Source organism: Acomys minous, assembly GCF_964271855.1.
Source record: "Acomys minous genome assembly, chromosome: 11".
In the NCBI taxonomy this organism is placed as follows: domain Eukaryota; kingdom Metazoa; phylum Chordata; class Mammalia; order Rodentia; family Muridae; genus Acomys; species Acomys minous.
Genome location: NC_140492.1, coordinates 75,146,431 through 75,159,722, shown reverse-complemented (window position 1 = coordinate 75,159,722; position 13,292 = coordinate 75,146,431). Strand labels below are relative to the sequence as shown.

General features: G+C 45.2%; 1 protein-coding gene across 5 annotated transcripts in view; it reads right to left on the bottom strand.

Annotated features, from left to right (window-relative positions):
- The window catches only part of SPIDR (scaffold protein involved in DNA repair), a 252,547-nt gene that overhangs the window by 17,459 nt on the left and 221,796 nt on the right, over nt 1–13,292 (bottom strand). For 4 of the 5 annotated variants that reach the window (XM_084802285.1, XM_084802288.1, XM_084802286.1 and 1 more), the window contains 6 exons: nt 11,068–11,155; nt 10,069–10,212; nt 9,920–9,979; nt 8,988–9,068; nt 5,757–5,961; nt 4,421–4,567 (listed from right to left, as the gene is read on the bottom strand). In XM_084802285.1, the coding sequence (XP_084658411.1) occupies nt 4,421–4,567; nt 5,757–5,961; nt 8,988–9,068; nt 9,920–9,979; nt 10,069–10,212; nt 11,068–11,155 (725 nt within the window). The remainder of the gene's footprint in view (nt 1–4,420; nt 4,568–5,756; nt 5,962–8,987; nt 9,069–9,919; nt 9,980–10,068; nt 10,213–11,067; nt 11,156–13,292) is intronic. The other variant, XM_084802287.1, reaches the window with a different exon arrangement.

Below are 13,292 nucleotides of genomic sequence, written 5' to 3'. Positions count from 1 at the left end.
CTACAGATGTGGTGGGAGGAGGGCTGCACTGCTGCTGACTGTGACTACAGACGTGGTGGGAGGAGGGCTGCAGTGCTGCTGACTGTGACTACAGACGTGGTGGGAGGAGGGCGGCACTGCTGCTGACTGTGACTACAGACGTGGTGGGAGGAGGGCTGCACTGCTGCTGACTGTGACTACAGATGTGGTGGGAGGAGGGCTGCACTGCTGCTGACTGTGACTACAGACGTGGTGGGAGGAGGGCTGCACTGTTGACTGTGACTACAGATGTGGTGGGAGGAGGGCTGCACTGCTGCTGACTGTGACTACAGATGTGGTGGGAGGAGGGCGGCACTGCTGCTGACTGTGACTACAGATGTGGTGGGAGGAGGGCTGCACTGCTGCTGACTGTGACTACAGATGTGGTGGGAGGAGGGCTGCACTGTTGACTGTGACTACAGATGTGGTGGGAGGAGGGCTGCACTGTTGACTGTGACTACAGATGCGGTGGGAGGAGGGCTGCACTGCTGCTGACTGTGACTACAGATGCGGTGGGAGGAGGGCTGCACTGCTGCTGACTGTGACTACAGATGTGGTGGGAGGAGGGCTGCACTGCTGCTGACTGTGACTACAGACGTGGTGGGAGGAGGGCTGCACTGCTGCTGACTGTGACTACAGACGTGGTGGGAGGAGGGCTGCACTGCTGCTGACTGTGACTACAGATGTGGTGGGAGGAGGGCTGCACTGCTGCTGACTGTGACTACAGATGCGGTGGGAGGAGGGCTGCACTGCTGCTGACTGTGACTACAGATGTGGTGGGAGGAGGGCTGCACTGCTGACTGTGACTACGGATGTGGTGGGAGGAGGGCTGCACTGTGGTTCCATTCATCAGCAGCACTGAACTGACACCCAGTATTGAGAGAATGCATCTTAGGCTTAGGGAGGAAATTTACTTCTAAAGACCATATCCTGGGTCATAAAACACAGTCATTTGAAAACACAGAAGTCAGGCTAAGAAGATGGCTTGCCGTGGGTAAGTCTGTGCAAGCCTGATGACCTGGGTTACATCATAGGGACACACATCATGGTGGAAGGAGAGAACTGACTCCACAAAGTTGACCTCCACAAGTGTAAACTCTACATATATGCGCATGGACCCATGATGGTGATCAAAAAGAAAAATTTACAGCTGAGTTTGTAGGATTTCAAATTCAAGGCTAGCCTGGGCTACACAGTGGGTTGCAAGACAGCTTAGATTACAGTAAGATAACTTATTCAAACAAAACCAAAACTAATGGCTGAAGAGAGGTCAGTGGTTATGGGTGCTTGCTGGTCTTGCAAAGGACCTAGGTTTTGTTCCCAGCAACCATGTCAGGTGGCTCATGGCTGTGTATAACTCCAGTTCCAGGGCAGCGAACACTCTCCTCTGACCTACACACACCCTAGGCATGCATGTGGGACACATATAATGTGCAGGCACGCACACAGACATACTAAAGAGAATGTCTGAAGACAATGACAAAACAAGCTAGGCAAGGAGGTGCATGCATGCAACGGCCACCCACATTCAGGGCATGGAGGCCAGAGGATCAGGAGTTCAAGGGCTACAAGAGATCCTGTCTCAAATCCATAACAGCAAATAGTCCAGACCAGGCTAATCTGTACAAGCAGAAAGTAGACTGATTATTTCTTAAGGGTGTGGGAGGCAGCATGTAAGAGGGCTTGCTTGTTTTGCTTCAAGGTTATAGTGATGCTTGTACATTTTGTAGTCATATTAAGGCACTTTTAATAAGTGAACTATAAGGCATGTAAAGATTTTTATAAAGCTCACAAGGACTGGAGATGCATGACAAATACGAATAAGACCATGGTTCCATTTCTAGAACTTCACAAAACTAAAATCAACAAAACTCAGGCATGGTTCTTGAAATATTCCTTTATAGACTAGAAATGGTATCTAAGAAAGTTCCTGAGCATCCTATGTGTGTGCTGGGAGAGGAGCAGCTTGGCACTAAAGGCCTGCCTATGCCTGTGTGAACCTCTAGCTCCCAGACAGATGTCCTGCCTAGAACATTTCATTCCCTCCAAGGCGTGTGTGTGTGTGTGTGTGTGTGTGTGTGTGTGTGTGTGTGTGTGTATGTGTGTGCGTGCGTGCGTGCGTATGTGCGTGTGCACACGTGTGTGCATGTATGTGTGTGTGAACGTGTGTGTGTGTGTGTGTGTGTGTGTGACAGAAGCACAGTATATAGTAGGAGATTGCTAATTTCCTCTGAGTTCAGAATCACCTACCATATTTTTTGGACCATAAGATGCACGTGGCCATAAAACTCACCCAGTTTTTAGAGCAGTAAAACAAGAAAAACAGTAAAAACAGCAATTGGACCATAAGGTGCACCTTAATCCACCCCTCGCCCCCACTTTTGGGTAGAAAAAAAAATGCATCTTATGGTCCAAAAGATATGGTAGCTCTAGTGTACATGTTTTACTTTTATTATGAAATAGTTTTTATAAAATTAAAAAAGAAAGCACTGATACTCCTTTTACCTCTGGATTCATATATCCAACCAACCACTGAAACATCTCTTTCTTATGCTTCAAAAACACCCAAGCCAAGTATTTTATAAGTTTATCAAAAGACAATTGAACGATCTGGACAGATGGCTCAGTGGTTCAGAGTGTGTATTGCTCTTGGAGAGGTCCTGAGTTCAGTTCCTAGCACCTATGCTCACAATTGTCTTTAAATGCAGCTGGAAGGGGAGCCGATGCCTCTGGCCTCTGAGGGCACCTGTACTCATGTGCACATACCTCACAGACACATACAAATACACACAATTAAAAATAAAATAAACTCCTGCTCAAACTATGGTACCAGCCAAGGACAATACATGCAGTTAACTTCGAACCCCTACCTAGATCTATCCAATGGACAGGACATTCTCCACAGTTGAGTGGAGAATGGGGTATGACTTTCACACGAACTCTGGCGCCCCATACTTGACTACGTCCCCTGGACGGGGAGACCTGGTGGCACTCAGAGGAAGGATAGCAGGCTACCAAGAAGAGACTTGATACCCTATGAGCATATACGGGGGAAGGAGGTCCCCCTCAGTCACCGTCATAGGGGAAGGGAGTAAGGGGAAAATGGGAGGGAGGGAGGAATAGGAGGATAGAAAAGATGGGATAACAATTGAGATGTAATATGAATAAATTAATAAAATATATTAAAAAATAAATAAAATAAACATTGAAAATATAATTATAACTACCTCCAAACAAAACAACCATCCAAACAAGGGATCAGTGGGAATGGAAGGGGGAAGAGAAGATAATAAGTGGTGAATATGATTAAAATATTTCATGTATGTGGGTAACAATGTCCATGACCATGTATAATTAATACATGCTAAATGACAACAGTAAGCACGGACGAGCAAGTAGCCATGTCTCAACAGGACACAGGCGTGCCCTCACAGTTGCCTCATAGTCTATGTCCTACTGGGCAGAGCTGCTGCCAGCGCCTCCTGGCCTGAGGTGGAGGCTTGCAGATGGCTGCACCCGTTCTCTGTCTTATTACCCAACCCATCACCATTCCTCCTAGGAAACCCGCTCCTCCATTTACTTCTCTGTCACTGCCTCTTGGCCCTCTCTACCTACAGGATGGAATCCAGACCATAACCCCGTAGTCTTCAAAGCTAGCTTCTTCAACCGCTCCTGTCTTGTCATTACGGGGTGCACATGGTTATCACTGTAACTTCGTTAATACTGAAGCTGCCTACCTCTTCTGTGCACAACAGACTACACTCTTTTCAGCTGGCTGTCCCTTCAGCTTTCTCTGGTACCTCCCTCCATCCACCAGCCTACCCACCTTTCTCCACGGGCTTGCCAGCTCTCTCCTGTCAGGGGTCCTTATAGTTGCTGCTCCTGGTCCCAACCCTTGATGTACCTTTCAGATCTTGACTTAAGAATTCAGGCATTTAAAAATAACTATTTATTAATTTGTTTTTGGTGTGTGTATGTGCGTGTATATATAGACACACATTCACACACAGGCATGCTTGTGCTTGTACACACACACAGGAGAGAGGACAACTTGTGGGAATTGTCTCTGTTTTTACACTGTGTCAATGGTGGGCACTGAACTCAGATCGTTGAGTTTGGGAGCAAACACCTCCATTTGTCGAGCCATCTCCTGGGCCCAAGGATCCAGCATTTAGGGAGCTTCCCTGGGTCTGACTCTGCACGGTGAGAGCCCCGTGTGAGACATTGGAGTCCTCTTTGTTTGTGCATGTTCCTGGTTTATGTCTTCCCATACAGACTCCTAGTCCAAAATAATATTCTGTCCCTATATATCCAATGTCTGGAACGTAGGCTGAGCAGTGTGTGTAAGAGTGAAATGGCATGCAGGACAACAGACACTCTCCTTCCATCAGAGGCTACCTACCTTGCACGCTGCAGATGGAGTTGACAGGTGTGAGGGAGCTCAGCTCATCTAGTGTCACTGGGTCAGGGAAGTCACAGGAACCAGCAGGTACCCCCGGGAGGGGGGGCTGGGGCAGGAGGACCGTCCGCTCAACACAGAGAATCTGTCCTGTCATGGAGACACTTCAGATTATTCACGCAATTAAGGGAAGTATGCAATGTCCACCCAGTCTCCTTCACGAGCCGCTGCAAGCTATGCAGGAAGAAAGGCAGACAGGGCTTGTCTGTTTCCACGTCAGGCATGTGAAGCGTGAACACGGAGGGACATCTGAAAGACCCCAGGGAGCTACGCTGGAAAAGCACAGACACTACACTCAAGTTAGAACCCAAATAAAATGAAAAAAAGCTTGTGTTTGATCCCAAGAAAAAGTGTAGACTGATTTAAAGCTTGTATCACCACCACCACCATCATCATCACCTCCATCCCCATCATCATCATCACCACCACCATCATCACTACCACCACTATCATTACCACCACCACCATCACCACCACCATCATCACCACCACCACCATCATCATCATCACCACCACCACCATCACTACCACCATCACCACTATCATTATCACCACTACCATCATCACCACCACCATCATCATCATCACTACCACCACCACCATCATCACCTCCACCATCATCACTACCACCATCACTATCATCATCATCATCACCACCACCATCATCACCATCACCACCATCACCACTACCACCACCATCATCCTCATCACCACCACCACCACCATCATCACCACCACCATCATCACCATCACCACCACCATCACCACCATCATCCTCATCACCACCACCACCACCATCATCACCACCACCATCATCACCATCACCACCATCACCACTACCACCACCATCACCACCATCATCCTCATCACCACCACCATCATCATCATCATCACCACCACCATCATCATGAAACAGGGTCTCAGTGTCTGACCTAGGCTGCTTTCTAACATGAGATTCCTGGCTCAGCATCCCATGTTATGGGCCAAAGGTTATGGGCCTTTGTTACAGGGCCCAGCATACCATGTTCTTTAGCTTTTGTTTTATTTTAAAAAGGTTCCTCTGCACCATTACTGTGGGTGGCTTCTGTATAAGCTCAGGTGCTGTCAAGAGTCATAGAGTGGCCAGTAGAGTCTTCCCTGTGCTTACTACAACTTAGGGTGATGGCAAACTCAAGGGAGCCCACAGCAGGTAAGATGGCCTCTCCACCCCACAGGCGAGGCTTGTGCTGGGCTTTGTGAAGGTGCCAGCAGTGCTGAACAGGAAGAGAAACCAGCATACCCTTGTCTCGGAGAGCATCCCTGAAGAGTATGTTATGAGGCACAGGCATTGCAAGTCCTTCTAGAACTTCTGGGCCCAGCACACATGAGGGGGCTACATAGATTGGCAGGGTTTTTGGAAGACAGTGGTCCTTTTCATCCTGTGCTTGGAGGGTGACGTCAGTAACCAGCAGCCAGAGTCCCTTTTGTGCCAAAAGATTCTTTAGCTACAATTTGAAAGTTAAAAAACTATTAACTCTGCATATCTAGAGCCTTTTCAAATCAATGTTAGTTTTTATTTATACTCATAGTTTAACATATGATCTCAAAATACTTTAAACATACAATAAAGTTTACCTATCAAGGTTACTAGCACCCACTGATGCAGTTACACCCACTCTGTGCCTGTGAGCGTCCACAGGGCACAGCACAGCCCTCACTGGCAGTTTGCTACATGTCCTTCCCAGCCTGAGTCTGTACACAGTGCTGCTTTCTCTTCAGTGCTTAGCTGCTCTCTGGATGCCTGCTGTTCCTAGGGCTAGGGATGGATCATGTGACCTTGCCGATGACCTTGGTATAGAGCAGGTAAAACAACTCTGCTGCACATGCAGCAGGTTTCATTGTGGTAGTTTTGTCCCTTTTTGTCCTTTCATAGTAACTTTTAAAATATTTTATTTTAATTTTTGTTATTTTCAGGAGTTGCGACACTATTGGAAGTTCTGGTAAACTGGCTTTCTGCCTCTCCCAGTCAGTAGATACAAATGCAAGTTGAGGACAAGGTAGGGCCAGGACCTAAGCTGGCTTAGAGTTCAGTCAGTGTGTCTGGAGTGGATGGTATGCTTAGGAGATGTGGGTTGAGGTCAAGAGGGGATCCTATATCATTAGGGGGTTAATTATATAAAATGAATATGACTGAGGAAAACATAAATAGAGCCAACTTTCTCTCTATTGGTAAGGGAAGGTTTTGTTTATTTATTGGCATAGTATTTCGTGTAGCCCAGATTGGCCTCAAATTCCCTATGGCATCGAGGATCATCCTGAACTCCTGACCTTCCTGCTCCCATCCCAAGCCACTGCATTCAGCTGGAGAGGGAGTCACACAAGGGAAGTCTAGAGCAAACCTTCAGTGGTGGTCTATGGCAGGAGGTGTTGTTGTGCAACATGACGTTAGACAGACAGAGCCGGTGAGCACTGGGATACTCACAGAGACGGCTCATTCCAGCAGAAGCAAGACTACCTACAGCCAGATTGGCTTCTAAATATCATTTTTTACCTTTAAATTTCACCAATACTCTTTGAAGGGCTGATTCTAAAATCTAAAGCCCAAAGAGCAGGTTGGGAAGACTGTTGAGTGGATAAAGGAGCTGCCAAGCCTGATAATCTGAGTTTGGTCCCCAGGACCCATTCCATAGAAGAACTGAATCTCATAAGCTCCCTCTGGCTTCCACATGTACATGTACAAATGCATGTGCGGGTGTGCACATGCACACACACTGAAAGGCAAAAACAATGAAAACAAGCCACCAAAGGTCAGCTACAAGCATCTTACTGTGTCAGGAAGGAAGGATTCAAAGAATGATGGATCAGTGACTTTTCTGTTGTGTTATAAAATCCCACAAACAAGAGCAACTTGGAAGAGAAAGAGTTTATTTTAGTAAATAGTTCCAAAGGGGACACAGCGCATACTGATGGGGGATACAGTGCATACTGACGGGGAAGGCATGGTAACAGGAGTGTGGGGCTGGTCTGGCAATCAGGAAGCAGAGAGACTACATTTCAGCTGCCAAAAGGAAGGAGGGAGAAAAAGGAGGAGAGAAGGGTCTCAGCCCATCCCAAGTGACATATTTCTCCCAGAAAGACTGTATTTCCTAAAGTTTCCACAAGCTCCCCAAACAGTACAAGCAACTGGAGACCAAGTGTTCAAACTCGGGAGCCTTTGGAAGACACTCCCATCTAAAACACCACACATGTGAACATGTTGAAAGGACCAGAAAGAGAGCTTAACTCTGGAAAAACAGCAACACCAAATGAATAGGAGTAACAGATTATATAAAACCTATTGAGTAAAAAAAATATAGAGGACTGCACAGTGCAGCTTCCCCGGATTGGATTGTCATTCATGATGGGCTGCAACTCTGATGTAGCACAGCTGCAACAGGGTCATGTAGCATCCTAAAATGTCTGTTGGCTCAGCCTTTAATTCCTAAGCCCTCTGAGTGGAACACAGGCTCACGGGGCCAATTTGCTCACCAGACATGGACCAGGACAGCAGAAGGCTCCCAACTGACCAAAACTCATAGTGCTGCTACTGTCAGCCTTCAGCAGGGAGGAACTTCCTTCCTTCCTTCTATCTTCCTTCCTTCCATCTTCCTTCCTTCTTTCCTTCCTTCCTGCCCTCCCTCTCTTTTTTCCTCTCTCCCTCCCAGAGGCAATACTCACTGAAAACAGAGGCTGCTGGTGTAATATTCAGCCATAAATGAAAAAAAAAAATCCAGATATTTACATTACTCCCTCAAGGGTAAGAACTATTACTGAAGAGAAGGCAGAAAGGATATATGAGCCATAGAAGAGACCGAGGGTTGTATACCCACTTCATTGGAACAGAGACTCCTTTCTGGAGAGTGGAAGGACGCTCAGGAAACATGACGATTCACCAAGCCCCTCCCCAGTAAATAACAATAAACAATGACTGTGGGACAGTCACTCAGAACCCTCCTCATATACTTCTATAAATAACCCTAACCTCAATAAACATATTGATTTACCAAGCCAAGTAAAAAATTTAAAATAAATAATAAATAAAAATAATTCATTAATCTATTTTGATATGCTAGGTCAATAACTAGGTGACCTAACTAAATGGAAAAGTGAAAAGATAATTGTAGCAAAATGACATCTAATAATTGCGAAGATGTGGAGAGAGGGGAACAATCCCTCACTGATGGTGGGAGTACAAGCTTGTAAAACCACTCTGGAAAGCAATATGGAGCTTTCTCAGAAAAACGGGAATAAGAAGTAGCACACTTCTGATATGCAGTGAACCATTCCAAGAGTGAGGGCTGGGGGCACGACAAGAAAAGATCAGACCAAAGCAAGACTGAAACCTAGCAGGAAAGAAAAGAAATTCTCATCTCTCTTTGCCCTCTGGAGCTTCTGATATAATCTTCCGGGATCAAAAGGGCTTGATTGATCATGCCCCTTCAGCCCTGCACCCACAACACACAAAGCCTCTCGCGTGGCTGGCCCACCTCACCTCAGTGGGAATGCCATGGTTCTGGCATCTCCAGCACCCTAGTGCTTTCATCACTTTCATGCAGTGACCCGCAGGACCTCCCTACAGACACCGAGGAAACATGAGCAAGTGAGTGTCTCCTTCTCCTCTCTGTCTGCTGATGCAGTGAGACCAGCTGCCCTGCGCACCAGCCACAACGCCTTCCCTCCCTTGAGTGACTGTGCTCTAGAACTGCGAGCCAGTAAGCCCTTCCTTCCTTCTGGAGCGCCCTCTCCTCAGGTGTTCTGTCATAGTAACAGCAATAGCCAAAAGATTTTGTTTCATCCCAAGTTTTAGCAATTATGAATAAGAAAAGATTTATTTTAAACAAAATTTAGCTGTTGAATATATGTTTTTTTAAAAGAAAAGATATTCTTTGTTTTGTTTCATTTTGTTGTGTTGTGGTGTGGTTTTCAAGACAGGGTTTCTCTGTGTAGCCTTGGCTATCCAAGAACTCTCTTTGTAGACCAAACCAGTCTGCCCTCTATTATAGTTGAGGAGGAAGCTAATATACCATGTTTATGATGACACAATTCGAATTTTATTTCTATATGTTGCAAGCCACCAATAATCAATTAGAAATTAAAGAATATATTCATTTAGTACTTCTATAAATTTATAGAGAAATTCAAAACAAACAAACACACAAACGTCTGTAATAGATCCCCAATAGAAAACTCTAAAATAAACCAAAATCAAAAACAACAGCAACAACAAAATCCAAAAGAGCTCCATGTAGTTTACACAGAGAAGGATGGCTCCAAATTAGGAAGGTAAATTATGGGCCAACTTAGATTTTAGAGACACTTTTCTGTTATGGCATACTGTTAATTTCTAAGAGATTTCCCATAGGATAGAAAAAGAAATGGGAGGGGAGACAGACAGACAGACCTACATGGAGGCAGAGATGTTACCTGTGGTCTTTGATAAATGACTCTGGCATAGAAGCTGCAGCGCGTACCGTGCTCATCAGTCTGGAAAGGCATACAAAGACTAAAGTATCACACAAGGCACACAGAATCAATAAAAGGATTTCAAGGACTTTTCAGAAATACAGCCCTACCTGGAGGATTTCCCGTAAGCAGCGGATAACTGGAGGCTGGTAAAGCTTAGACATAGGGTCTCTTTCAATTGCATCAACTTGTCCCAGACTTGGATGTGCAGAGAAGACATAACAGAAGATAGGAGGAGGCAGATGAGTCTTTGTCTGTTTTGCATAAAGAAAAACACAGAATAAGACTGTCTTGTTGAAGATTCAGGAAATACTATTAACGTAAGTTCTTTAGTGTATACATGATTATGTGATCTTAACTTGGTAGACAGAAACCCAAGGATTACAAGTTCAAGGAAGGCCTGCCTGGGCTACAGGAGGAGTGCAAATCCAGCCTTCCTCACTTAGTGAGACCTATGTAACTCAGTGCTAAAGCACTTACCTAGCATGAAGGAGGTCCTAGCTTCAAGTCCTGAGACTGGAATGAAGAGACACACCCACACACCCACGGGAGGAGGGGTGTACTGAGGGAGGGAAGGAGGGAAGGAAGGAGAGAGAGAGAGAGAGAGAGAGAGAGAGAGAGAGAGAGAGAGAGAGAGAGAGAGAGAGAGAGAGAGAGAGCGCACCCAAAGCAGCCTCCCTGATGATCGAGCCCAAGGCCCAGTAGAAGAAACTTCATTGAGGCTGAGACTGTGACTTGCAACATCATGATTGAGTTTGGTAGTATACACCAGTAACTCCAATACTTGGAAAGCTGACGCAGAAGGACTGTTTTGAGTTTAAGGTCAGTATAGGCTCCAGTGAGGTCTATTTTTTTTTATTTCTCACAAAAACCGAAATACAAACAAAAATTCATCAAGAATTTACCAGAACAGCAGGGAACAAACCCATTAGAATGCTGGCCCAGGAAAGGAGCTGCAGTAAATCCTAGAAGACAGTCACACATCACTCCAGACAAAGGAACTAATTGCACAGTTCTTCTGCCCAAGGAACAGCATGGACTGTAGAACTCCGCTCCTGAAAAGGGCAGTTGTCTGTACCCTGGAGAGAGTTTTCTAAGGTTGGGCTTACCTCTTCACTGGGCTGGCCATAGGAAGGCTCAGTCAGAGGTATCACTGGGGGCCACATAGTGTCAATTAAACTGAAGAGCCCTGGTGTCCTGGAACAAAAAGGGACACTGTTGGAAGTAATCATCAACAAAATGTTGTCAATAAAGAACCAGACAGTGTACTTAAGGAAGACAGTTCTGTACATTGTGATGGACCTGCACACGGCATGCCACCACTGAAATGGATATGCAGAAAGCACCTGAGGAGCAGGCATGCACCCCTCAACTCCAGCACACGGAGCTTAGGTGAGGAGATCAAGAATATTCTGGAAATCTACCAATAGCAGCCGCAACAACAACAACAAAAACCTAACACAAAAATAATGGTAAAACAGGGCTAGAGAGATGGCTCAGTGGCTAAGAAGACTGCTGCTCTTCCAGAGGACTTGGGCTCAATGTCCAGTGGCAGCTCACAGCTGATGTAACTCCAGTTCCAGAGGATTGATAGCCTCACACGGAATACATGCAGACAATTCACCAATACACATAAAATAAAAATAAATATATAAAAAAGCCAAAATAGTAAAACCAAAAACCTTAAGGATAAAGTCACAGTTATCTTGCTAAATGAAAAGCAAGCAACAAATTAAAATGTCATTATCTACATACCAGTGACTAGAAGTTATGAAATGTTTTGGGTGATTATCTGAGAAGGGATTAGAGGCAATATTTATATTTCAATTTGGATTGTTTCATACGTATGTATATATATTATTTTCTAGAAATGGATATATATATAAATTTATAAAACATTTACAGTTAATCATATAACCATGTACACCATATATATATATATAATTATTACTACTATTGTGCATGTATATGATTTATATGTGGGTGCATGTGCCACAGTGGAAGCATTTTTATCCACTGAATCACTAGATGGCCATTGCTTTCTGAATTTTGAACAAAGCTTTAGGCTGGTGGTACGTATACTTTTAATCCTAGCACAGCCATTACTCAATGGCTCATAGTTTTGTATTTTGAGATAGTATCTTATGTCGCTTAGGGTGGCCTCAAACTCCGCAGGCAGCTGAAATGATCTTCAACTTCTTCCTACTGCCACTTCCCAAATGCTCTGTTACAGGCATGCAGCGCTGTCTCCCATTTAGGCAGTCCTGGGGATGAAACCAAAGGCTTTGTGCACGCTGGAAAACATTCTATTAACTAAGAGCCTAGCTAGCCCTATTTTTCAAAAACAGATATACAGATCCTTTTCAACTTACATACAATGGGGTTATGTTCTGATAAACTCATTGTAAATTGAAAATTGTCAAAAATTCATGCAGGGGCTGGTTCAGTAATTAGGTTCTCAGTGCCAACATTGGAAGGCTCACAGCCACTTGTACCTCCAGCTCCCAGGGATTTGTGGTGGTTTGAATAAGAATGGCCCCATATGCTCATATGTTTGAAAGCATAGTCATTGGGGCGTGGCATGACTTAGGAGGAGTTGGGGGTGTGGCCTTGTTTAGTAGGCGTGGCCTTGCTGGAAGAAGTGAGTCACTGGGGGTGGGCTTCGGGGTTCCAAACCCTCAGTCCCAGTGGCTGTCTCTGCTGCCTGGGGATCTGGACGGAGAACTCTCAGCTCCTTCTTCAGCACCATGTCAGCCTGTGTGCTGCTGTGCTCTCCAACGCCCGCACTCCGCAATATGATGACAACGGACTCGCTTCTGTAACTGTATGCAAGCTCCAACTAAACGCTTTCTTTTAAGAGTTGTTACGGTAATGGTGTCTCTTCATAGGATCAGACCATACTGTACTATACTTGTAGTGTGCATAAACATATACAGGTACTCACACATACACATAAAGAAAGAAACCTCAAAAAACCCTAATCTGCCTAACTTCCCAAGCTGGGCAACAGTGCTCAAGAGCAGGGCGAGCTGCTTCCCCTGCAGCTGCAGAGTGTGGGTGGGAGCTGCAGTCTTCAGAAAAACAAAGATTTAAAGTTGAAGCCAGGTGTGTTACTCATACCTGTAACCCTAAGCATGTGGAAAGCTTAGGCTAGAGGATGTCTGCCAATTTCAATCCAACCTCAACTACATAATGAAACCCTGTCTCAGAACCCTCTTTCCCACAAAGTATTTGTTAATGTGCATCACTTTTGTACCATCATAATATCAAGAAATTATTAAATTGAACCACTGTAAGTCAGGGACTGTGTGTTACTTGTAGGGTAAGAAAAGTT